The 26,713-nt window shown below is 41.5% G+C and overlaps 1 protein-coding gene across 1 annotated transcript in view; it reads right to left on the reverse strand.

Annotated features, from left to right (window-relative positions):
• The window catches only part of vipr2 (vasoactive intestinal peptide receptor 2), a 185,131-nt gene that overhangs the window by 23,444 nt on the left and 134,974 nt on the right, over positions 1-26,713 (reverse strand). Inside the window, exons 9-12 of the mRNA XM_034183771.1 lie at positions 21,053-21,122; positions 19,624-19,715; positions 19,117-19,246; positions 17,839-17,880 (exon numbers count right to left, since the gene is read on the reverse strand). Of these exons, the coding sequence (XP_034039662.1) occupies positions 17,839-17,880; positions 19,117-19,246; positions 19,624-19,715; positions 21,053-21,122 (334 nt within the window). The remainder of the gene's footprint in view (positions 1-17,838; positions 17,881-19,116; positions 19,247-19,623; positions 19,716-21,052; positions 21,123-26,713) is intronic.

Raw genomic sequence — 26,713 nt, forward strand, 5'->3', positions numbered from 1 at the left:
CCAGCTTTTCCACCGCCTGGAGCGGGCTGTGTCCTCCACTCTACAGACCACCTGACTTTATAATTTGTTCTGTTGATTCGTATGTAATTAAATATCAGTCACTCATTCCTTCCATTTCTGCTTCCTTGCGTTTGGGTCCAGTTCAACTCCTGGGTTGGCTTCAATCCCGCACCCAAACCGTAACATGTTTAGCTCCTCTGCAAACCGAGAATCTCCATCTGCAGTCCTGCTGGCACCCTGCCCAAACCAGGAGGCGGTCTTGAGGCCTCTCCACATGTCCCTGACGTTGTTCTGGGCCAGCTGCTCCTCCATCTCCCTTCCATACTCCTTCTTGGCTGCCCGGAATCTCCACTGGAGTTCCTGTTGGACTCTATGCTGCTCCTCTCTGTCTCCCGAGTTGAAAGCCCTCTTCTTCTGGTTCATCAGGACCTTCAGCTCGGTGGTCACCCAGGGGTGGTTGTTGGGAAAGCACCGTATCCTACGGGTGGGCACAGTACTCTCCAAACAGAAGTTCATGTAGTCAGTGACAGACTGAGTCAGGCCGTTGATATCTTCTCCGTGAGAGTTTTGAAACATGCTCCAGTCTGTGGTTCTGAAACAGTCCCTCAGCCTCTCAGTGGCCTCTTCAGTCCAGAGATTCACCGACCTTTTCTGCACTGGTTCTCTTCTCACCCTGGGTGTGTATTGGGGGAGCAGGTAGACGAGGTTATGAACCGAGCGTCCGAGCGGGGGGGGTGTAAGCATCCTCCACATTAGCATAAAAAGGTACAGTATTCTATTCTCACTGGTTTTACACGTGACATACTGGGTGAACGTGGGGAGGCGTGGTTAAAGTCCCCGGTGATGATGACGAGCGTGCAGGGGTGTTGTGTCTGCAGCCGTACTTCACTGTACTGTGAATCCACTCACAGGCAGCGGTGGCCTCTGCAGAGGGAGGAATATACACGCAGAGCACAATCACACTCCCAAACTCCTGTGGGAGATAGTATAGCCTCATGCTCACCGTGAATAGCTCCACATCCGAGGAGCAGATCTGATCCTTCACGTGAACATGAGCTGCGTTGCACCATCTCTCACTCACATAAACGACGAGCCCTCCTCTTTTCTTCCCGCTCTCCGCCAACGTCCTGTCCGCACAGATAAGTGTGAAGCCGTCCATGTTAATCCAACAACGTCTCTGTGAAGCACATGAGACTACAGCCTATGTAAACGGGTTAGTGCTGCTAGCTCCTCGGTCTTGTTGTGGAGAGACCTTACATTCCCCATCAATCAATCAATCAATTTTTTTTATATAGCGCCAAATCACAACAAACAGTTGCCCCAAGGCGCTTTATATTGTAAGGCAAGGCCATACAATAATTATGTAAAACCCCAACGGTCAAAACGACCCCCTGTGAGCAAGCACTTGGCTACAGTGGGAAGGAAAGGAACCATGACCACAGACAGAATATAAGTCCTTCTCCGCTTCGTTCGGCCACCCCTGCAGCCTCTCCATCTCCTTCGTATGTCTGCAGGTATGTCCAGGTGCTCAGCGTAGTGGGGACCCGGCCCACTGTCTCTTAGTCCAAGCAGCTGATCCCGGGTGTAAACAATGGGGCGTCCGGAGCTGGAGACAAAGGGATTTCCCCGCGCTGCCTCAAAAAGTGCTGAATGAAGCAGAAAACTAATCACAACAGTTACAAAAGTGGGTTTCCCATGTGCACACTTGCACAGGGTATGACCCACTGCAAATGAAAACAATAAAGCACTATTAAAAAGTATTAAATAGAGTGAAAGTAGGAAAAGAGGGGGCAGAGCTGAAGTAACAGGCAGCTGCATCGACAGTGCCATCTTCAAAATTATTATTAGTTGCAATCATTCTGGTGTTTTTGGTTAAGGTATTTTCAAGGCCTGGCTTTACATGGGTTTATTTCCACTTTTGTATCTGACGATCAATTCAATTTCAATTTATTTCATTTATATAGCACCAAAGCACAACTACATTGCCTCAAGGCACTTCACACAAGTATGGTCTAACCTTACCAAGCCCCAGAGCAAGAACACAGGCGACAGTGGTAAGGAAAAACTCCCTCTGAGGAAGAACCTTCAAGCAGTCCAAACTCAAAGGGGTGACCCTCTGCTTGGGCCATGATACAAACATAAATTACAAAACAATTCACACGAATATACAAGGAAATGTTGCTGGTGCACAGGACAGGAGGGTTTCAGAAACAGACACCACACCCATTTCTGGATGGAGCTGCACCTCAAACAGAGAGGGAAAAAAAACAGAATCAGGCATCAGAAAGACAACAAATACAGTATAATTTGTCAGCATTAAGCAACAACAACAAAAGAAATAAGGTGTTCACCGGCCAGTAGCCCAAAGCTTCACTAAAAGACCCAGAATGTAGATAAAGCTGAGGCTGCAGCCCACAACATTTCCTAAGTAAATGAATTTAAAAGAGTAAAAAGCATAGAAACATACTATGCCATTATGCTAGCCATATGAAAGGGAAAATAACTGCATCTTAAGTCTGGACTTGAAAGTCTCTACAGAATCTGTTCGTTTTATTGATGCAAGATCATTCCACAGAACAGGGGCACGATAAGAGAAAGCTCTGTGACCCGCAGATTTTTTATTCACCCTAGAGACACAAAGTAGTCCTGCACCTTGAGAACACAAAGCCCGGGCCGGTACGTATGTTTAATTAGGTCAGCTAGGTAGGGAGGTGCCAGTCCGTGAACAATTTTATAGGTTAGCAGCAGAACCTTACAATCTGATCTCACAGGGACAGGAAGCCAGTGAAGAGATGCCAAAATGGGTGTAATTTGGTCAAACTTTCTTCTTCTTGCCAAACATCTAGCAGCAACATTTTGGACCAATTGGAGACCCCTAATGATGGAAACAGAAAATGGAACATCGCAGTAGTCCAACCTCAAAGAAACAAAATCATAAATCAAGGTCTCAGCATCAGCCATAGACAGGATGGGACGAACCTTCGCTATATTTTGCAGGTGGAAGAAAGCAGTCCTCATAATATCTCTAATGTGGAGGCCAAAGGACAACGTAGGAGCAAAAATTACCCCAAGGTTCCTCACTTTGTCACTGTGATGTATGACACATGAGCCTAGGCTAAGCGGTAGCTGGTCAAATTGATGCCAATGTCTCATTGGACCAAGAACCATCATTTCAGTCTTATCAGAGTTTAAAAATAGGAATTTTCAATTCAGTTTCAATTCAATTTATTTTCATTTATATAGCACCAAATTATAAAAGAGTTGCCTCAAGGCACTTCACACAAGTAAGCTCTAACCTTACTAACCCCCTGAGCAGCAGTGGTAAGGAAAAACTCCATCTGAGGAAGACACCTCAAGCAGACCAGACTCAAAGGGGTGACCCTCTGCTTGGGCCATGCTACAGACACAAATTACAAAACAATTCACAAAACAAATATACAGGAAATGCTGTTGGTGCACAGGACAGGAGGGTCTCCAGGACAAATACCACACCCATCTCTGAAAGTAGGAAGTTGCTAGACATCCACCTTCTCACTGATGCAAGGCAACGTTCTAAGGATTTTATGTGGATGAGACAGTTATCACGTATAACTAAGTACCAGCATCATAGCAGTGAAAGGTAATCGTAAAATGCTGCAATATGTGCCCATGGGGTGCTATATGAAGGGAGAAAAGCAGGGGGCCTAAGATGGACCCCCATGGAACCCCAAATTTCATGTCACTAAGGTTAGAGGTAGTGTTACTGTACAAAACACAGTGAGAATGACTGGTCAGGTATGATATCAACCACGCAAAGGCACTCCCAGTAATCCCAAAATGATTTTCCAGCCTATCGAGTAGAATATGATGATCCACGGCATCAAACACAGCACTGAGATCTAACAGCACCAGAACCATAGTGGTGTCAGAATCCATTGCAAGCAGAAGATCATTCACCACTTTAGTGAGAGCCGTCTCTGTGGAATGATATTTTTTAAAAGCAGACTGCAGTGGCTCAAAAAGATTATTCTCAGTCAGGTGGTCCACGAGCTGCTGTGAAACCACCTTTTCCACAATTTTAGAGCAAAAATTATAGATTTGATATCAGCCTATAGTTTCCAATACACTAGGGTCAAGATGAGGTTTCTTAAGTAATGGTTTAATCACTGCAGATTTGAAATATTTAGGAACAGATCCAGAGGTTAATGAGAGATTAATAATTTCCAGCACAGTCGGCCCAAGAGTGGGCCACAGGTCCTTAAACAGTTTTGTTGATATAGGACCAAATAAAAAGGTTGTGCTTTTCATAGGCATGCTCACAAGTCAGCACGCCTAGTGAGATACTATCAAATTCTGCAAATGTAGGTAATACCTCAGTAAAAATTTAGATTGTATGATTTTGAAAGTATGATTTGCACTTTATATACTTTATTATATTTTTGCTTTTGTTACTTACATTTATTGTTTTGCTTTATTGTTCATTGTGGAGTCGGGTTTTGTTCGTTCTGTCAGTTCTCACATGCATGTGTGCTTCCGCTGTTTCATTTGTGTTTGTACCTGTCACTAATCAGTTGTTTGTGTATTTAATCCCTCACTTGTCCGTGGTTCTGTGCCAATTTACTCACTGGTGTCTCCACACTTCCATGTATGCATTCTTGTGGGTATGCACTATATTGAGTATTTCAAGCCCCTCCTGTTTTTCCTGTATGTAATTATCAATTCCGTGTTTCTCTGTGAATGGCGTTCCCTGATCCCCTGTTTAACCCTCTGGGGCCGACGCCATTGTATACGACGGCTAAGACCAAGCTTTACTAAATTATAAATAACTTTTTAATGATATGAGATAGAAACTTACTTTTTTGCTGAAAAGTTAACTCCGCGGACTTTCGATCCAGCCATCAGCCATCTTTGTACTCCTCATAGAAGCTGTGTGATGACGTGCGCAATGTGAGTGTCCAATCGGAATTGGTTCACCGTCACATGGTTTTCCAAAATCCAATCGTAGGGCAGATTTACCTCACGTGAAAAGCAAAGATCATTTCCAGAAGTGATATATTACTAGCTGACCCGTTTGAATAGCCTCCTGGGTGCTCCAATGAGTACATACTATACTATTGGTGTCCAATGCGCCCTGCGCCATTACGCACAGCGATCAGTGAAACCAGACGGAGCAGATGGAGAGCCTCTGATGACAATCTCACATGCTCAAACAAAGTGTGTGTAACTATCAGGATTGCTCCACTAGTTTGCATGTGAATGTTAGTGGATAACTGTTGCTTTCTTGGCGTAAAGCACTGTTTACCATATCAATGGTGCGAAGGGGAGGGCAGCTCCTCAGACTGTAAGGAGCCAAAGTGTGAATGAAAGCTGCTTTAGGGGCAGCACAGAGCATTCCAAAACACAGTAGAAGTTTGTGATGTAACCTTTGTGTAATAGACAAAAATTGCTTTGACATGAAGACAAAAAAACAAAACAACGCATAGACCATTTATATATATTGTTCAAAATGTGCATGTTTATTGTTTGAACCTTTTTGTTGTACAGTCAGACCTCAAATTACCTTTATAAAGTGTCAAAACAGTTGTTTATTATAGTTTAGCTGTGTGTTTTGAATAAATGTGTGTGGAAAATTATTTTCTGCTTTACTTTTTCCTTTCTTATTTCTGATTGTAAAACTTTATTACACTTATAAAACACAACAAAAGCATATATATTATGAAAGCACAGGTTGTCCTGAAAAAAAAAAAAAAAAACAGACATAAAACTTGATTGTGGGATGTAGGGAGAGCTGTTAACAGCAATAATAAAACATTTATGCCAGGCGAGTGAACTGTCCAAAAAATGCCCTCAGACAAAACCACATGCTTAACCCAGAGGGCTTAACCCAGAGGGTTAAGGGTTTTCTTCTATGGTCATTCCTCTCATGTTATTTGGTTTTTGGGACTCAGTTTTTTTCCACCATGTGGATTTCTGTCACCTGCTGGTACTGGAGTGTAAATAAATCAATTGGATTTTAGATTGAGGGAAAGATAAATGTAGCAATGTACAGAGACATCCTGGATGAAAACCTGCTCCAGAGCGCTCTTGACCTCAGATTGGGGCGACGGCTCATCTTTCAGCAGGACAATGACCTTCAGCACACAGCGAAGATATAAAAGGAGCAGTGGTGGGCACAGATAACCAAAAAATTAACTTTGATAACAGATAATCAGATAACTGAAAAGTTATCTTTGATAAAGATAAAACGATAAACCACCCAAAAATGTATCGGAAGTTACAGATAACCGACAAATTCCAATATTGTCTCTGGTACATTTTCAACTACTAATAAACTGAATTTGAGTTTTAACGCCACAATAGCTTCTAGTAATATTAAAAGTGACAACAAGGGGGGTGACGTCTTGCACGCCGCAGGGTAGACGTGTTTTCTTCGACTGCTCCTTGGGCTTGTGTAAAACGATATTTTAAACTATACCTTTGCCCTGTGCTTTGTACAACTGAAGACAAAAGTCTAAACATGTCTCTGGACAACTTTTTTGGGAATCCCGCATCAAATAAACGAAAGCCAGGAAAGGCTAGTGGTCGCAAGGCTAATGCTAATGCTAGCTTAGCTTATGCTAGCCAAGATGGTTCGGAGACCAATGCCGAAACGGAGATTACTAGCAGCCACGCTGATAGCAGGGAGGCTGACCAAGACCAGGTGATCACTGATAGCGAGGTATATGATGAGCCTCAAAGAGAAGACGTGATAGTGGAACGAGTGACCAAGAACATTGAGCAAATGCTAAATAAACAACTCGCTTCCATACTCAAGCCAGTGACCGACCTCTCCTGTAAGTTTGATGCTGTGGCTATAAGGCTGAATGAGGTGAAAAGCGTGTGTCTGATCTGGAGGATGCATCTGTGACTACAGCACCAAGGCTGGATGTTGTGGAAAAATCTCTGAAAAGAGCTCTGGAGCGCCTTGACAGTTACGAAAATCAAAGCCGCTGTCAGAATGTGAGAATTATGGGAGTGAGAGAGGGGCTCGAGGGATGGGACACGGTAACTTTTTTCGAGCATTGGATTCCTGAAATATTGAACATGCCAGAAAAGCGGATCAAAATCGAAAGAGCCCACCGCACGGGACCCCCGACTGGACGAGCCAGAGATGGTCCGAGAGCAGTCCTGTTGAGACTACATAACTACACAGACAAAGGCAAGATCCTCTACACTGCCATGAAGAAGGGGAGAGTGAGCGTGGAGGACCGACAGGTCTCCTTTTATCAAGATTTCTTGGCTGAGGTGGTTAAACGGAGGCAGGAGTGGCGGGCGCACGACAGCGGCTCCGGGAAGCGGGAATCCGGTACACGTTCCTGTACCCAGCGGTGATCAAGATCTTTCATCAGAATGGAAAGACTACAGCCATATCCAATATGGATGAAATCAATAACTTCATGAAGACACTTCCCGGGGGAAACGTTTAGCTTCCCAAACACACACGTAACCACTACGCTACAGGTAACCAAGACTTTGTAAAATTGGACTTGTGTGCTTAACCGGGCTGATATCATATGGTTACGAGCATAAAAACGAATAGCTAGTTAAGTGGGAAATATTGATTGCTCCTTGTTATTTACAGTTACAGAGTTGTTCTACGTAACTGCTGGATAAATGATTGTGGTACTTTTACGGCAGGCCCTAAATATCACGGCCCAGGGAGCAGTGCAGTTGACGCTTCTTTGTTTTGTTATTTTTATATATAGCTTTGTTACTCCTGTTATACTCTGGCCTAGGAGTGGGTTATAACAAGATTATTTCATTTTTATTTTTATATTTGTTTTTCGTATTTACACATTACAGCAGTGTTTCTGTTGTACATGAGCCTAAGTGGGTTAAATCCAAGCTATGTGTTCTGTTTTTGCTTGGATCTCTTTGTTAGTCTGTCAGCACAGGAAGGATTATTAAGGCAAACTTATTTTGTACTAAATGCAGCAAATATATACAAAACAAGGTGTAAATGGATATAAGGATACGTACTTGGAATGTCAAAGGGTCAAATAATGCGGTTAAAAGAAAAGCAATTCTTAATAGTTTAAAAAAGGACAGAATCCAAATAGCCTTACTGCAGGAGACCCACCTAAGTGATGAGGAACACAGGAAATATTTAAGGGAGTGGGGAGGTCAAATCTATTTTTCGTCCTTCTCAACAAATAAAAGAGGAGTAATAATATTAATAAATAAGAAACTGCCCTTTAACCTTACAGACACATTTAAAGATACAGAGGGCAGAATCATTTTCATTAAGGGTGTCTTATACGGTGAGCCTATTTTATTGGGTAATGTCTATTGTCCTAATGTACACGATGAGGATTTTTGTGCCTCACTCCTCAACCGGATTGTAGAGATGGATTGTCCAAATATGCTACTAGCAGGAGACTGGAACTGCTCTATTTGTCCAAAAAGGGACAGATGCCCACCGAGTAGCATCCAATCAAAAAAGGCAAGAGCAGTAATGAATATTATAGAAGAACTTGAATTAATTGACATCTGGAGGCATTTTAACCCCACAGTAAAAAGCTTTACATTTCATTCATTACCTCATTCCTCAATGTAAATGGACTGCGTTTATATAGCGCTTTTCCATCTGCATCAGATGCTCAAAGCGCTTTACAATAATGCCTCACAGTCTCCCCGATGTCAGGATGCTGCCACACAAGGCACTCACTACACACCAGGAGCAATAGGGGATTAAAGACCTTGCCCAAGGGCCCTTAGTGATTTTCCAGTCAGGCTGGGATTTGAACCAAGGATCTTCTGGTCTCAAGCCCAACGCCTTAACATAGGCGTTGGGCTTGAGACCAATGCCTATGTTGGTCATAGGCCAACATAGGTCATAGGCCAACATATGTAATCTATATGATCTATATGTCATATAGATTACAATATGTAATCTATGTCATGCATAGATTACATATTTTTTGTCAAAACATCTGACACATCTGGTTGAGGAGTCAGATATAGGCATTATCTCACTCTCTGATCATGCTCCAGTCAGTATAAAAATGCAACCACCCCAGCACCTCAAACGTACAATATTGTGGAGAATGAACCGTTTACTTCTTCTTGTCGATGCGTTTATTAAACACCTGGAAGATCAAACAGACACTTATTTAAGTTTTAATGATAACGCTGATGCTGACCCTAGGATTGTCTGGGATGCCTATAAAGCTTATATGCAGGGCATAATAATATCATATTCAAGTAATAAAAAAAGGGAACGAATAAGGGAATAGACTGATCTTGAAAATAAAATTAAAAGACTAGAGGAAGAATATTCTGTATCTAAACTGGATGATATATTGGTAGAAATTAGGACATATAGAGCATTGCTTAGTGATATGATCACAAAGAAGGCAGAAAAAGACATTCTATATGCAAAACAAAGATTTTTTGAATTTGGAAACAAACCAAATAAATTATTGGCTAGATTGAATAGAGGCCTGACGGCGATCTGCGCTCCGAGGCGGCGTCGTCTCGCTGTTTCAAGCTGAAAACTTCCTAATTTCAGGCTCTGTGGACCCAAGACATCGTGAGATAACAGAGGACTTTCAGAAGAATTTGGGATCAGGAGTTTATCCAGACATTCCACTGTTAAAGGAGATTTTGTAATGAAAGAACGTGCGGGCAGATTCGCATGTCGGGCCGGACCCGACCGCGGGGGGTCGCCACAGGAAAAACACCTCCGTTGGAAACCTTAACGGACAAGTTGGAACATGCCCAAGCTGTTAAACAATTTCTCAGATACTCACTTGTTGAAAGCCATCAAAAGCCACCTGAATTTTACAAATGGTTTTCAACACGGAGGTGTTTTTCATGTCGTGGCGCAGACAGATTTGCCACGTCGTCACGGATCCGACTCGGCAAATTCGTCCGCACGTTCTTTCATTACAAAATCGCCTTTAACAGTGGAATGTCCGGGTAAACTCCTGATGCCGGCTTCTTCTGAAACTTCTCTGTTCTCTGACGACGTCCTGGGTGAACAGAGCTTTAAATTAGGATGTTTTCAGCTCGAAACAGCCAGACGGACGCCACCTCCGACCGCGCCGCGCCGATCCGCTTTGTGGGCTGTGCTTAAAGCGAAAGAAACTCCACAATCTCTCATCAGTCATTAAACTTTACACCGAAAACCAGCTGAATTTCTCGAATAGTGTCCACATGGATATCCCTCACCGGTCCTGAAAAAATTTGATAAAGCAACGCGCGCCGTCTCCCTGCAGCTTCTCAGACAAAGAGATTCCGATGGGAGGGGGAGTCCACACCTCACTCAAAGCCTGCCCACAGGCGAATGACGTCACCGACAGGCATGACAAAACTCACGCATGCGCATGAGGGTTCAAGCTTGTCTGACGTAAAAACGTATGAATCAAATCCTTTTATTTTTTGAAAAAATAAAAAGGACCACTTTTTTTTATCACAGACCTCGTATATCTGATATTTTCACTTTATAAAATGTCAGACATGACAGTAATTTTAAATAACTTGTCCAAAATTAGTTTAGTTAAAATTTGAACCATAAGTTAAAAATGTATGCCTCTGGATGACTTGGGTGATATTGCCAGCGTATCAGTATGGTGTTAAAGGAAATTATTTTTTTATTTTGTGAGACCAGTTCTCTTTTACCTGCAGAGGATAGAGTGGTTTCTTCTGGAAGCAGCTCTGTTCTGTTTGCAGAGTGTAGAACTATGCATCTGTTAGGAAACCTTTAACAGGTAGGTGCTCAACAGATTTTAAATTTTAAAGGTGTTTGTCACTGTTCATCTTTGTTTAGTATGTTATTGGTCTAAAAGTAGATAAAAGAAGATAATTAGTCTGATAATGGTTTTTAAAGTTATCTAAAAAGATAATCCAATAATGAAAACATTATCTTCGATAATTATCTGTTATCGGATTATCGGAACTGTGCCCACCACTGAAAAGGAGTGGCTTCAGGACAACTCTGTGAATGTCTTTGAGTGGCCCAACCAGAGCCCGGACCTGAATCTGAACATCTCTGGAGAGATCTGAAAATGGCTGTGCACCGACGCTCTCAACCTTTAGCTTGAGAGGTGCTGCAAAGAGGAATGGGCAAAACTGCCAAAAGATAGGTGCACCAAGCTTGCTACATCATATTCAAGAAGACTTGAGGCCATAATTGCTGTCAAAGGTTCACCAACAAAGTATTGAGCAAAGGGTGTGAATACTTAGGTACATGTGATTCCTTAGTTTATTATTTTTCATAAATTTGCAAAAATAAAAAAAACTTTTTTCATGTTGTCATTATGGGGTGTTGTGATTTTGAGGGGAAAAAAGAATATGTTCTATTTTGAAATAAGGCTGGCTGTAACATACTGTAACAAAATGTGGAAAAAGTAGTGCTGTGAATACTTTCTGGTTGCACCGTATCATATTGCAAACTTCAAGATATTCCTAGTGGAGTATTTCGTGTTGTATATAGTATTTATACAAAATATGTCCCACGTTATTAATTAAATCAATCTTTGCTTTGTTGATGTGAATTACTGGGTCAGTTTATCACTAGAAAGACAGATGAAAACACATATAATGGATAATATCTTAATTGCTAGTACGCATCTGTGAGTCTGTCTGTCACACGGAGATCTCCTGACTACTGCTCAGCAGTTGCTGGGCCAATCTGCTGAAAACCTCGCATGCAGGTTCAGCTGGGGGTGCAGCAGTGCTTGCTTCATTCTTGTCTTGATTGGCCTGCAAGCCTAAAAGTTACTGAGGTCTGACTAAACTCACTTTTTCGCTATGGGGTTTGGAGGCGGGTTTGGCTGGGTGTTGCCAGGTACGTTTGAATTAAGTTGTGGATGGGCAGGAACACTAAAAGTTATTGGGATCATAAAAATACACCTCCTCTCAAAAGGGAAAGATTTCAACCTAACCAATGCTTCTACATTCTATTATCAAAATACAGATCGTATTTATCTATAAATCTGGTGTTCTTATTCACAATATCATAACATTTCTACATTTTTACAAAATTTTCATTCTTCACCAGTAACCTTTTTATTATTTTGTAGAATACTGGCTGAACCTCATCACAGGTTTCTTCTAGTATGTTTACTAAACAGCTCAAAATTTATCAGAATTTATTGTGCAAGGTCCCGGTTAGAGATTTGCAGAAAATAGACGCTAGAAATTAATGTATGCCCCAGAATCACTTATGAAAAAACAAACAAAAAAAAAAAAACACAAAACTGCTTCCCTTCCCAGGACCGCAAGTTCTAATACAATTAATTTGCCACCTGGTGGAAGTATAGTGTTGGTCTTTCAACTTAGCCAGTTGTCAGTATACAACAGGGGTTTTCCAAGTGTTGTAGAGTGAGCCCCCCCCCCCCCAGAGAACAAAATAATAGCTGCTGCCCCCCACCCCCCACTGACACACATACACACAATCTCAACATCTTTGTGTGTTTCTTTTTATTCTTTTACACACCGTAAGAACATTTTAAAGGTATCTGTTTGTGTTTTTAAGGTACTGTCTATGCATTTACACATACACACAATCTCAACATCTTCATGTGTTTCTTTTTATTCTTTTACACACCGTAAGAACATTTTAAAGGTATCTGTGTTTTTAAGGTACTGTCTATGCATTTACACATACACACAATCTCAACATCTTCATGTTTCTTTTTATTCTTTTACACACCGTAAGAACATTTTAAAGGTATCTGTTTGTGTTTTTAAGGTACTGTCTATGCATTTACACATACACACAATCTCAACATCTTCATGTGTTTCTTTTTATTCTTTTACACACCGTAAGAACATTTTAAAGGTATCTGTGTTTTTAAGGTACTGTCTATGCATTTACATATTTTACACCCTTTTCAAACATTTTAAACATGTTTTTAAGGAACTTTCTTCTATTTTTACCTTTTGTCATATTTTAAACGTTTTTTTTTTAAAAAACATTTAAACATCTCTGTGTGTTTTTAAATGTTGTTGGCATAGCTAACACATTTTAACATAAATAATATTAATGTAAACAGAAATGGTATTGGTAAGATTTTATCGCTATCGATGCCATGATCGATTCTGCTTATCGATCTGATTCCTTATCGATTCCCTTATCAATACCTCCTGTGAATTTTCTGTGTACTAAAAGTAGGGTATACAGGTTTTCTATGTCAACAACATTTTATTGAGTCTTAAAGTAAATAAATATGAAATTGGTCACTGGATCGTTGATCTCTGGACACAAATAAAAATAAACAAAATCTGTAGTTTTTGTCAGAACCATTTCCTTTCAGACATTAATGGCATGAATGTCTTTCCATACATCTGAGCTGAGCTCTTGCAGCCGGCTACTGCATGTCAGGATGTAATTCAGAAAGAATGCAGGATGTCTTATTTTGGGAGGAAAAAAGTTTTAGTCTGTTGTAGTTTTGTTGCTTGTATTACAATGCTTGGAAAGAGGTGTCGTTTGATTTAAAACGGTGATTTGCTTTGAAGTTATTAATTCCGGCCGAACTCTAAGTTGACTCAGCAAAGAGCAGCGCAGTGTTTGGAGCTGTGCAAACGGAATGCAGGACAATTCTCGTTTCTTTCCTGCAACAAGACAAGAGTCCCAGTTAGTGACTTTAATCTACACAAAAGTAACTCACGATTGACATTCTTAAATGGCTTTGAGAGGAGTTATAAAGAGGACTTGCCACTTCACCCTGCTCAGCATGGCGCTCTCCTTAGAGTGACATCTCTGCTATTTTGGCATTTTGGAATAGCTCGCTGGACTACTTTCGCCTGACCGAGCGCTGAATTTGCCAACATGAGAAGACGCTGCTGGATGAATGTGAGTACATTGACTTACGGTCATTTAGGTGTAAAAGCACACGAGACACGCAAGTTCTTGTGCAAAATATACTAATGGACTGCATTTATATAGCGCTTTTCCATCTGTATCAGACGCTCAAAGCGCTTTACAATTATGCCTCACATTCACCCCGATGTCAGGGGTGAAACATACTCCTTATGTTTTTGTTACTGATGAAAATGCACTGTTTGGGAACTACTTTTTGCACAGGAATTCATCAAGCATGTTGGCCGCGTACAAACACAGAATATACAAAAACAGTTAACTGTTACAGTTTTTCTCAAATGTTAAAACACAAAAGCCAATCCTCTAAACCAAATGACCAGTTGTCTAAACACATGTACTAAATCTAGCCATCATTTGCCAATATCATAAACACATTTCACATGAAGACACAATTCACAAAACACAATCCCCCGTTCTCATAAATCTAAACACATTTTTCCTTGCTAAAATACAAGTTGCAAAAGAACTCATATTCATATTCATATTCTCAAATGAAAGCTCATGTGATGCAAAATGCTTGCCACAGTCAGCAATATTTGAACACAATGAACACACCTGGCGTCATTCATTACACACAACGACTCAAAATTGAAGACATGTTGCCAGTGCTGTGACCACATGTATAAAAGCAAGTTCAGAGTGCACAGTTTGCTGAAGATTCCAAACAAACACAATGGATGAAGGCAGAGTCAGGGAAAGAGGAATTTGAGTCAGAGGAGGGAGAGGAGCAGGCCAACGAGGAAGAGGAGTTCAAATCAGAGGAGGAAGAGGAGCAGGCCAATGAGGAAGAGGGGTTCAAATCAGAAGAGAAAGAGGAGCAGGCCACGAGGAAGAGGAGTTCAAATCAGAGGAGGAAGAGGAGCAGGCCAACAAGGGAGAGGAGAAGGTCCAGGAGGGAGAGGAGAAGGTCCAGGAGGAAGAGCAAGACAACCTCGCACCATCATTACGGATGAGATGCGAGCAACAGTCATTGACCATGTCATTGTCCATGGCATGACAATGGCTGAAGCAGGACTAAGAGTCCGTCCAAACCTGAGTAGGCTCACCGTGGCCACGATTATCAGGGCATTCAGACAACACAACAGGTATTGTACTCTATTGCCTTCTTCGTCACAATACAGTTTTACAAGCCTGTGAAAGTAGTCTATTGGTTCCAAATCAGTTGTTATTGTAAAACATGTCAATTGACAACACATGTTCCTTTCTTTAGAGTTGAAAGAATGCCACATAGAGGTGGGAGGGTTGCCATATTTACAGCGGCACAAGAAACCCTCATTGTGGATATGGTTCGTGAGAACAACCTCATCAGACTCCGGGAGATCAGAGACAAAGTCATTGCAGATAATGTCAACTTCGAGAGCACTGATGATGTCAGCTTGGCCACAATAGACCGAGTTCTCCAGCGCCAAAAGATGCGGATGAAACAGGTCTATAGGTTTCCCTTTGAGCGCAACTCTGCGCGACACAAAGACCTACGTTACGAGTATGTGCAAGTAAGTATACATCCACGTTCACAGTACAGTTAGTGGACATACTGTGTTCCTCAGTGGCCTACAGTACTTCTGGACAATACTGCGCTACCTGATTGATTGTTGTTCTGAACACCTGTGCACTTTGACATTTTCACAGAGGATATTACAGTTGGACGCGATGGCCAGACCTCATGAGTACCTCTTCCTGGATGAGGCTGGCTTCAACCTGCAGAAATGAAGGCAAAGAGGCCGTAACATCATTGGCCAAAGAGCCATCACTGAGGTTCCTGGCCAACGGGGGGGTAATATTACTCTTTGTGCGGCCATGAGTTCGGAGGGGCTTGTCCACCGGCATGCTGACCTTGGGTCTTACAACACTCAACGTCTCCTCACCTTCCTAGAGGAGCTAAGAGACATCCTCCTGGACCGCCACCAACACCATCCTGTGCCCGCACATCCCATTTATGTGATCATTTGGGACAATGTCAGCTTCCACAGAACAAACCAAATCAGAGAATGGTTCACCACCAACAGTAACCAGTTTTTAAATGTCTGTCTGCCACCCTACTCCCCTTTCCTGAACCCTATAGAGGAGTTCTTCTCATCGTGGATATGGAAGGTTTATGACAGACAACCATACACTAGAGAGAACCTCCTAAGGGCAATGGAGCTGGCCTGTGTTGACATCCCAGTGGAGGCCTTCCAAGGATGGATTCGCCATTCCAGGGCATTTTTCCCCACAGAACCTGGCAAGAGAGAATATAGCCTGCAATGTGGATGAGGTGATGTGGCCCGATGCAGCTCAGCGACATGATGCTGCACAGTGATTGTGGTGTGTGTGTGGTGTGAATAAAGTAAATAAAACAACTTCACACCCTGAACATGTTTTCAAGGGTACTGTTGTGTGCAATAGATTCTGTTTTTGCATTTGCAACTCACAAATCTAAATGCCTAATCCTCTACAGAGATTTAAGAAGATCCGTTACTGTAAAGTTTCTAGAAATATGCATTGGCAGTTATGAAACAAAGAACCTTCTCACAAATTGAGCATTGTGTTTTCTATTGTTTTGCTGTAGTGTGTAATGATGTGTATAGTGTTTACATTTTTGAAAGCTTCGAGCTGCTCTTTTGGTGTGAAAGTTTGAGTTTTGAAGTGCGAAGGTGTGGTTGTGTTTGTGTAGCTTTAGAAAAGGGTGTTGTGTTTAGACATTGGGGGACATGGAGGAAACGTTTGTGAAATGTGTTTTAGCATTTGAGAAAAACTGTAATATCCCTTCGGGCCTTCAGCAAGCGGGGATCAAAAAAAAAGAAAAAAAAATCAGTTATTAAAGTATTTATAATCTCAGGGTTGTTTTTTTTTTTTTGCCAGAAATAGAGGTAGAAATAAAAACCTTTCCTGTGAATATATGAGGGTTTAAAATAACTGAGACGCACATAAATTAAAATAAATAAGGATAAATGTTGTGTGTTGGGGGGTGTGGCTGGACATTTTGGTGTTCTTTTCTTTTCTTTGCTCTCCAGGTGGCATGAGAACTGATTTGTCTGTGGAGAAGGTGCTGGCTGAAGAGTCCTTCACCCTCATCAACATCATGTGTAGCACCTGTGACTGGTGCTCACATGCAACCTTAAAGACTTTCAGCTGAAGCAGATAATTGGATGGCGTTCTGCATTTAAGTCATGTGTGATTCAAGCAGAACTGCCGGGAACTCGACCTTATGATGTTCGTTTGTGAGACGCTGAGGACCGCGCCTGGGTTTGACACATCGAGCCCGTGAAGCAAGGAAGGGTGAGGACACATGCTGTCACCACACATCAAAGGTGATTGTTTGACTAATTGTTGATAGTAACTTGGTGTTTGTTACGCAGTATACTTGAATTGTGATGAGAATTGTGCAGCTTGCTTCTCACTGCTGTGGCGTGCGGACAAGTGATCCTCCACCTGTTGTGAGAAGCTGCTCATTTGCATAAAGTTAAAAATACAGACCTGAATGTGTTGCTGATAGTGTGTGTCTTTTGAAGGATATTAGTTGTAACTGCTGACTTACCTCACCTCTTCTTTGCTTCGCAGAGAGTCGGTTTGTCGTGTCCACCTGGGGGGTGTTTGGCGGTGGTAGTGGGTCCAGGAGCGCCGGGCTTCGATCCTTTTGGGCGCTGGAGAGCGTGCCAGCCTTCACTCCACCAGAAGGATGCTATTTCAGTTTTTACACTTTATTATGCACCAGCGGGTGAAATAAATAAATTGTTTTTGTTATTGGAACCGCTTTCTGGTTATTTTGAGCGCTGGGTTCCGTCTGACGCAGGTCCGCTCCTCAACCCGCGTCGACACATAACAATAAAATTAGGATGGAATTTGTTTTCAGTATTCTTTTGTCACCTAAGTGCATTTGGGAGTGGGCTTTTTTGTTTTGTTTTTGTTTTTTTGCTTTCTAAATGTGCTTGTCATCATCGTTCAGTGTTTGTTCAAGTTCATAAGTGAATATCACTAAATACTTCAGATGTTTTCTGACACTTAGAGCTTACCTCGCTGTTTAAGAAGCAGTACAAAATGGCCACAACCAGACCCTGAAAAAACAAAAAAAAAACAGGAAAAGACTCTCAATCCTCAGGAGGAGACCGAGTGCACCTGATGACGCCAATCACAATCACTTACTTACTGTCAACAGCAGACATGGCTACACTGTACCTAAGTCCTGTGGTCGTATTTCTTCATTCGTTTTTCATTTTATTTCTTCCAGTTATCTTTTAGGACCAAATTATTACCTTTTAAGCAAGACAATGATGTTTTGTGATCAGGGCCTGTATGCACGAAGCAGCCTAAGGCTAAAAATAGCTCCTAGTGATGTTATTCTAAGTCAAATCTTAGAATTCCTTGAATTCTTAGACATTTCTTAGAATTTTCCCTTGGTAAGATAAAAGTTGTCTGCAAAGCACCTTAGACCTTAAGAGAGCTCCTAATAGGGAGGAGAACTTTTAAGAAGCCTAAGAGTGTCTTAAACAGAGAAGATGGTAGAAAAGACAGAGAGGAAGCAGAGATATTCTCCGTAACACGCTACTGGCTTGATCTACGTAATTATTTAATGTTAATTTACTGTCTTAATGTATTTATAAATTGTTTAGGTTCTTGCTATCATATACACACTTGATATTATCATTATTTTTATTATTATTAGCATTATTATCTGTATTATTAATATTGTTATTTTCTTTTATTATTACTTCTATTTTTTCATTTGATTTTAAATGGACCACAATGGAAAGAAGTGTTTTCACTTTCTTGTGTCATGCATGTATTTTTAATGTATTTACAATTATATTATGTACTCACAATGAACTTGCTGAATAAACTCATGCATGCACACTTTTAATATATAGATATTGGCATGTGAATGATGTTCATTCAAACATTTTCAAGCTGTGTAACGACTCATTTAATTTCCTGAGTTTCATCATCATGACATTAAGTTATCCTCACGATTACACGTCTTAATGCAGTTCCAGTTATATGATCGGTTGATTTCACTGTCCATTCATAACTAGGATGGCAGAGTGCATTTGTTTTTTATTTCTCCTTCCCTTTCCATGACAACCAATCACAGCTCTTAGAGGACTGTGTCATACCTAGCAATGGGGTCAACCCTGCCTTCTCACAAAGGTAAAAGTTTCTGTCCCTTCCTTGCTCAGTCTTGCTCTCAGAAACCTGCTGGCTCACTCTTAGGCTAAGATTCCTTGCCAGGAGATTTTAGGCTAAGTTAGGAGCTCTTTGAGAGGACTTTGAGTTGGTTCTTAGATTAGAAATACCTGAAAGGATCCGAGGGCCAAGTCAAAGAAGATCTTATAATCTTCAGCGATGGATTCACTGAGAGAAACAAAGACCACATAGTGGATCCCGAACAGAGGAATCAGCAGGAGAGTGGATTTAGCCAACCTCCTGCAGAGAGAGAGAGAGAAAGAAAGAAAGAAAGAAAGAAAAGGTTAAACTGATGTTCAAATGTGTGGAGACGTTTGAGATCTCTGAAAAAGACAGAACATCTTGAAGATTTTATGTTGTTTTCTCAGTTCATTCACTACAGCCAAAACTCATCTTAAACAATGTCAGAAACACATTTACCACATGAGCAGTTAAAATCATTTAGTGTTTCTGTGCTAACATAAGGCAGAATAATGCACACACATCACTGTGCGCACGTTTTGATATTTTAACTACAAAGTCCATAAGTCTACATAAATCCGTGTCACATGTAAGGAAGAACCAGAAGAGTTCCACTGTGACCGAATCCGAAAAGGAGAGGGGGAGGAGCTTGTTACCTGTACTGTGATTGGTCGCTGCCTCCCACATCGGGACACCTCAGCTTCTGAACCAAGATCCTAATGATGCTGATGAACAGGATGAAGTTCACCTGAGGGAGTGAAAAACAAACACCCACATGGGATTTTGTTTTGTTTTGTTTTTTCTCTGGAGAAACTCAGCACAGTGCAAATTTTCAAATCTAGGCTGGAATCTCTCATGTGCCTTCTGGCAAAGTGGAGCTGAAATTTCATGTCTTCTTTTAAAAGCTACAGTGTCGAGGATTCAGTGGCATTTATGAGCAAAACTCTGACCACTAGATGGCACTAAATCCTGCACACTGTATCTTTAAGAACATGCTCATCTGCTCCACTCATCTGTGATGCTGTAGAAGTGCTGATGCAGCAAACAAACAGTTTCTCCAATCACAAGCACAGTCTTGGTGGCTTCCCTCACTCATCTGTTTCTTGAGAGCTCTGCTCCACACAGACTTCCACACAGTACCACTCGGTTTATATTTTGTTAATAATTGATGTAACTGAAGTCTACAATATATTCAGTGACTTGGAAATGTTCATGTGTTCATCCTCTGACTTGTTCATAGAAAACTGGCTGTAAAAGTGATGACTGACTTTAAGGTAAACTAAAGTGTTGTGTGTACATTTAATGTCTACATTATTTAATTTCACAATATCCAAAACATTTCTAGTTGTTGATTATGAACATTGAATTTTATACAAAATTAGTTGAGATATATTTCTTTCAGGGTGCATTTTAAATGGAGTATTTATAATTTAGGAGTGGCAGTAATTGTGAGTCAGAGTGTTGTTACCTCAGTAGGAAACAGCAGAAGCATCCAGCGAAAGCCGGACTGAATGATGTAAAATGTTTGGCTGTGTTGTGTCCTCAGAGTCTTTTTGTATGCATCACTGCAGAGGGTTTTGTGAGTGGTGCACTGACATTTACTGACATCAGCCTTCAGGACTTCTGGGTTTTTGCTCACTTGTCTTTAAATAAATATTTGAGGTGCAGCTTTCAGTTGTAGCAAAACTGAGCTGATATTCTTCTTGAATTCTTGACAGCAAACAAAGAATCTGGAGGACAAATGTGGGTCGTATGCAGCCTGTGTTTGCTTTGCACTTTAATTTGTTGCAAAAAATAAATGTTACATTTGCACATCATTTGAATTTATTTAAAAATTTTTTATATTGTGTTGTATTGTGTTATGTTATGTTGTATTTCTATAACAGCTTTTCACCTGACAGCAGCCGCTCAAAGCGGTTTATAGCGATGCCTGTTATAACACTGACATGGCAGCTGGGAATCAAACCAACAACCCTTTGCAATAACTGGTGATAAACACTGCACTGAGTTTGATAAAGCTTCGGCTGAGGATGTGCAGAATCTGCAGATAAACTGACGATTTGTCATCAGTGGAAGGCAACCTACCATGATGGAAAATCCTATTGGACCGTTGATTACCCAGTTAGGGACGGGGTTGTCATTTCTCTCCCAGCACCTGTGGACAAAACAAATTCCAGTACATTACCATGAAATTAATATACATCATAGCTGGCCTGCATTGCTGTGTTTTTGCTGAAGGCGTGTGAGGGTTTTGGCGAGGTCCTGATCTGCCTTATCCTTGTGCTCCAGATTCTCTGTGGAGCATCTGGTTTGTCACCTTTGTTTCAGCCTGCCCGGACTAACATGCACCTGCTGTGTCACAGAGAACAGCTGAGACTTTAACCCTGAGCACAAGGACGTGTCAAATGGAATCACTGATATTCTCCAGCCATGGTGGCCTCTGCATGTTGAGTTTAGTGTTTGATAGCTCTCCAAAAAGTGCAATGTTGTAGGGAAAAAAAACTTCTGTCAGGTAGAGCTGTATGTAAGTCTGGGTTCTATAAAAACAATGTTGCAAAGTTGACTAACACAAAGTTGGCATTTATACTGCACGTTTTCTTCTGATGCAGATGTTCAAAACACCTCACACAGTCATGCAAAGTGCTCAACTACAGACTGGGAGCAACTTGGGGATGAAGGACCTCAATGCACTGTAGTGACTGTCAAGTAAATTCAAGGGATTGAGCCTATGACCTTCGGGTCACAGATTTGCTACTCTAACCTTCAGGCCACCATTTTCTCAGAAACAACAGCATGACCCTGAGCTTCAACAGCATCCAAATTTATTCACATACTTCATCAGACAGAAGAATTAAAATATTTTACAGCTTGCAAGACAGCCCTCCCCCACCCCCCACCCCAAGCCCCTTTAGTTGGGCTTTGGAAAATAGGCCTTCAAAGTGTTGTGAAAACCAGACTGACCTACTTATCTAATTATCTGCAAAGGGAGTTCCTGGAATCCTGCAAATCTTCAGGTTGTCGCACTGACGCACTGAGGCAGTGACACATCATCGCGCTTCAAACGAGCATTTAGGCAGAACGCCAGCTCAGAAAAGAGTGATTTCTCAGTCAATATTGGACAAAGACAAAGTTAAAATTTGGGTGACTGCGTGAAAGTGGATGTGTGTTTAAAGCCATGGAAGATAATAACTCCAGTGGAGCTGCTAAAAGCAGAGCAGAAGCTGTGCGGCAACACAGGAGAGCGCGCAAAAGGCAGACTTTGAAGACATAACACAAAGTTAAAAGTTGTATCATGGTGACTTGTAAGCTGCGGGAGAAATATATATATATATATATATATATATATATATATATATATATATATATATATTTTTTTTTTTTTGGAAAAAGATCCACAGGTGTATATAATAAAGCGGCCACCTCATTGTGTATGCAGAACGGCACCGCATGCAAAAGAGTTCTTTTGCATAAATAAATGGACAAATACAAAATGAAAAGTGATCACAGTGTAAAAATGACTGTGTTTAATGCCAGGGAAAAAATTAAGCCAGCAAGCCATGGATGGATTTTAAGCTAGTGAGACTGAGCACAGAGGCGGCTGTCCAGGAATGGAGCAGCGGCACGTGCGCAAAAGAGCGATTTTGCAGAAATAAACGGACGAACACAAAGTTTATAGTGGGATTATGGTGTGTGTGTTTAAGTCGCAGAAGAAATAAAGCCAGCGAGTGGAGCCAGCGAGGAGCACAGAGGCGGCTCTCCAGGAACCCTTGGTTCGGTTCTAGTTGGTCTGGTGCAATACAGGTGGACAGCAGCCTGGTGCACGGCGCACAACCGCGGGCCTGTACTAGAGTGTCTATTTTTGGACTGCATTTAAAAAAATGGGACATCTTTAAATGCTGCTGTAAATCTGTGAATTGAAAACCCACATTTTAAAGGGACCATGTGTGGGAGGGCTGGAGGTTTGCACCAAACCCATGTCTAAACGTTCGCCAACATGACGTTATCTTGGCGCTATCACGGCACTACGTGGCTTAGTGTGGCTGATGTGAACCATTCGAGGCTCTAATGACAGGTCGGTTGTGGCTCACTAGAGGCTGCTACATGGCACATGCAGGGAACAGAGAGGCACATAGAGGCACCTTCATAGCAGATACGTGATAGATGAAAACGTGGGTCATTCTTTGAATAATCGCTGACACGCCCATGCGTGGCTCATTATTCATCCTTCATTATTCGGTGGGACCCAGGCTTAACTTGTGTTTCTAAACATCAGCAATTCGTAGGAATATGCGCAAAATGTAGCACTTGTGTTTTCATATCCTGTCATGTGAAATGCGGCATCTGTATATACTGTATGTTTAAAATGCCACTTAAGGCCCCCATGTGTTCCAGTGTTCAGTGCTAGTTCATTGTGCGTCCTGCCTCATTCCAAGCCTCCCGTGTTTTTGCCACAGCCTGTTTTCTTGCAGAGTATTTTTGGCCACGCTTTTTGTCTCAGCTTGTTATCCTGCTTCTCCGTCCCTAAACCCTGTTTGCTTTTTGACTCAGCTCTTGCCACTTCCTGTGCCACCACTGCACAGACATGACTCGGACTGGTCAGAATAAAAAGTCACTGTGGAATGTTTGATGTTTTTCTTAATTCCACAAAAAAATAAAAAATAAGAAACGGAATGAAAATAAAACTTTTGCATTTATATTTTAGCTGAAAAAGGAGCCATGGAGAGTTTGCAGATTATAAGAAATTATAAAGATGCACCAAAAATATGCTGTTTGCTTGAATTCATGCTACTTTTTGTCATTATAATGTAGCAAATTCCTGGAGGTGAAGTACTGGTTTTGTGGATTAAACTTTGCACTTCAAAGCCTGCAGCTTTGGTTTTGTACAGCAAGAACTCAGTTTTCTGCTGAGCACCTCAGTCATGGTTTTGCACACAGTCGCCTCACAGCGTGGAGCTTTGATCCGAGCTGTGATCCGTTATCACACGGCTGCTCTGCAGCTGATGTTTCAGGCACGCGGTGCGCACTCAGCAACATGCTGCAGTGGTAGCTGCAATTACGGGAAACAGAGTCACATGGCGGCTGAACGACCCCAAAAGTGCTTTGTGACCTGCAGGATGTTTATCTCATTATTCAGCATTCTGACATCGACCGAGATCCCGAGCAGCCGGGAAAGCAGGCTGACTGGGTGACTGTGAGGAGGAAGCGTAGCCCTAAACAGAAGCCCCGTGTACACCGCCAACCCGTTCACATCTCTAACCGTTTTTCCCCACTCGACGACACACCCGCCGAGGATCAAACTCTGGTTATTGGCGACTCTGTTTTACGAAATGTGAAGTTAGCGACACCAGCAACCATAGTCAATTGTCTTCCGGGGGCCAGAGCAGGCGACATTGAAGGAAATTTGAAACTGCTGGCTAAGGCTAAGCGTAAATTTGGTAAGATTGTAATTCACGTCGGCAGTAATGACACCCGGTTACGCCAATCGGAGGTCACTAAAATTAACATTAAATCGGTGTGTAACTTTGCAAAAACAATGTCGGACTCTGTAGTTTTCTCTGGACCCCTCCCCAATCGGACCGGGAGTGACATGTTTAGCCGCATGTTCTCCTTGAATTGCTGGCTGTCTGAGTGGTGTCCAAAAAATGAGGTGGGCTTCATAGATAATTGGCAAAGCTTCTGGGGAAAACCTGGTCTTGTTAGGAGAGACGGCATCCATCCCATTTTGGATGGAGCAGCTCTCATTTCTAGAAATCTGGCCAATTTTCTTAAATCCTCCAAACCGTGACTATCCAGGGTTGGGACCAGGAAGCAGAGTTGTAGTCTTACACACCTCTCTGCAGCTTCTCTCCCCCCTGCCATCCCCTCATTACCCCCATCCCCGTAGAGACGGTGCCTGCTCCCAGACCACCAATAACCAGCAAAAATCTATTTAAGCATAAAAATTTAAAAAGAAAAAATAATATAGCACCTTCAACTGCACCACAGACTAAAACAGTTAAATGTGGTCTATTAAACATTAGGTCTCTCTCTTCTAAGTCCCTGTTGGTAAATGATATAATAATTGATCAACATATTGATTTATTCTGCCTTACAGAAACCTGGTTACAGCAGGATGAATATGTTAGTTTAAATGAGTCAACACCCCCGAGTCACACTAACTGTCAGAATGCTCGTAGCACGGGCCGGGGCGGAGGATTAGCAGCAATCTTTCCATTCCAGCTTATTAATTAATCAAAAACCCAGACAGAGCTTTAATTCATTTGAAAAGCTTGACTCTTAGTCTTGTCCATCCAAATTGGAAGTCCCAAAAACCAGTTTTATTTGTTATTATCTATCGTCCACCTGGTCGTTACTGTGAGTTTCTCTGTGAATTTTCAGACCTTTTGTCTGACTTAGTGCTTAGCTCAGATAAGATAATTATAGTGGGCGATTTTAACATCCACACAGATGCTGAGAATGACAGCCTCAACACTGCATTTAATCTATTATTAGACTCTATTGGCTTTGCTCAAAAAGTAAATGAGTCCACCCACCATTTTAATCATATCTTAGATCTTGTTCTGACTTATGGTATGGAAATAGAAGACTTAACAGTATTCCCTGAAAACTCCCTTCTGTCTGATCATTTCTTAATAACATTTACATTTACTCTGATGGACTACCCAGCAGTGGGGAATAAGTTTCATTACACTAGAAGTCTTTCAGAAAGCGCTGTAACTAGGTTTAAGGATATGATTCCTTCTTTATGTTCTCTAATGCCATATACCAACACAGTGCAGAGTAGCTACCTAAACTCTGTAAGTGAGATAGAGTATCTCGTCAATAGTTTTACATCCTCAGTGAAGACAACTTTGGATGCTGTAGCTCCTCTAAAAAAGAGAGCTTTAAATCAGAAGTGCCTGACTCCGTGGTATAACTCACAAACTCGTAGCTTAAAGCAGATAACCCGTAAGTTGGAGAGGAAATGGCGTCTCACTAATTTAGAAGATCGTCACTTAGCCTGGAAAAAGAGTCTGTTGCTCTATAAAAAAGCCCTCCGTAAAGCTAGGACATCTTTCTACTCATCACTAATTGAAGAAAAATAAGAACAACCCCAGGTTTCTTTTCAGCACTGTAGCCAGGCTGACAAAGAGTCAGAGCTCTATTGAGCTGAGTATTCCATTAACTTTAACTAGTAATGACTTCATGACTTTCTTTGCTAACAAAATTTTAACTATTAGAGAAAAAATTACTCATAACCATCCCAAAGACGTATCGTTATCTTTGGCTGCTTTCAGTGATGCCGGTATTTGGTTAGACTCTTCTCTCCGATTGTTCTGTCTGAGTTATTTCATTAGTTACTTCATCCAAACCATCAACATGTTTATTAGACCCCATTCCTACCAGGCTGCTCAGGAAGCCCTACCATTATTAATGCTTCGATCTTAAATATAATCAATCTATCTTTGTTAGTTGGCTATGTACCACAGGCTTTTAAGGTGGCAGTAATTAAACCATTACTTAAAAAGCCATCACTTGACCCAGCTATCTTAGCTAATTATAGGCCAATCTCCAACCTTCCTTTTCTCCTCAAAAATTCTTGAAAGGGTAGTTGTAAAACAGCTAACTGATCATCTGCAGAGGAATGGTCTATTTGAAGAGTTTCAGTCAGGTTTAGAATTCATCATAGTACAGAAACAGCATTAGTGAAGGTTACAAATTATCTTCTTATGGCCTCGGACAGTGGACTCATCTCTGTGCTTGTTC

The sequence above is a fragment of the Thalassophryne amazonica genome, chromosome 12 (genome assembly GCF_902500255.1).
Source record: "Thalassophryne amazonica chromosome 12, fThaAma1.1, whole genome shotgun sequence".
Taxonomy (NCBI): Eukaryota; Metazoa; Chordata; class Actinopteri; order Batrachoidiformes; family Batrachoididae; genus Thalassophryne; species Thalassophryne amazonica.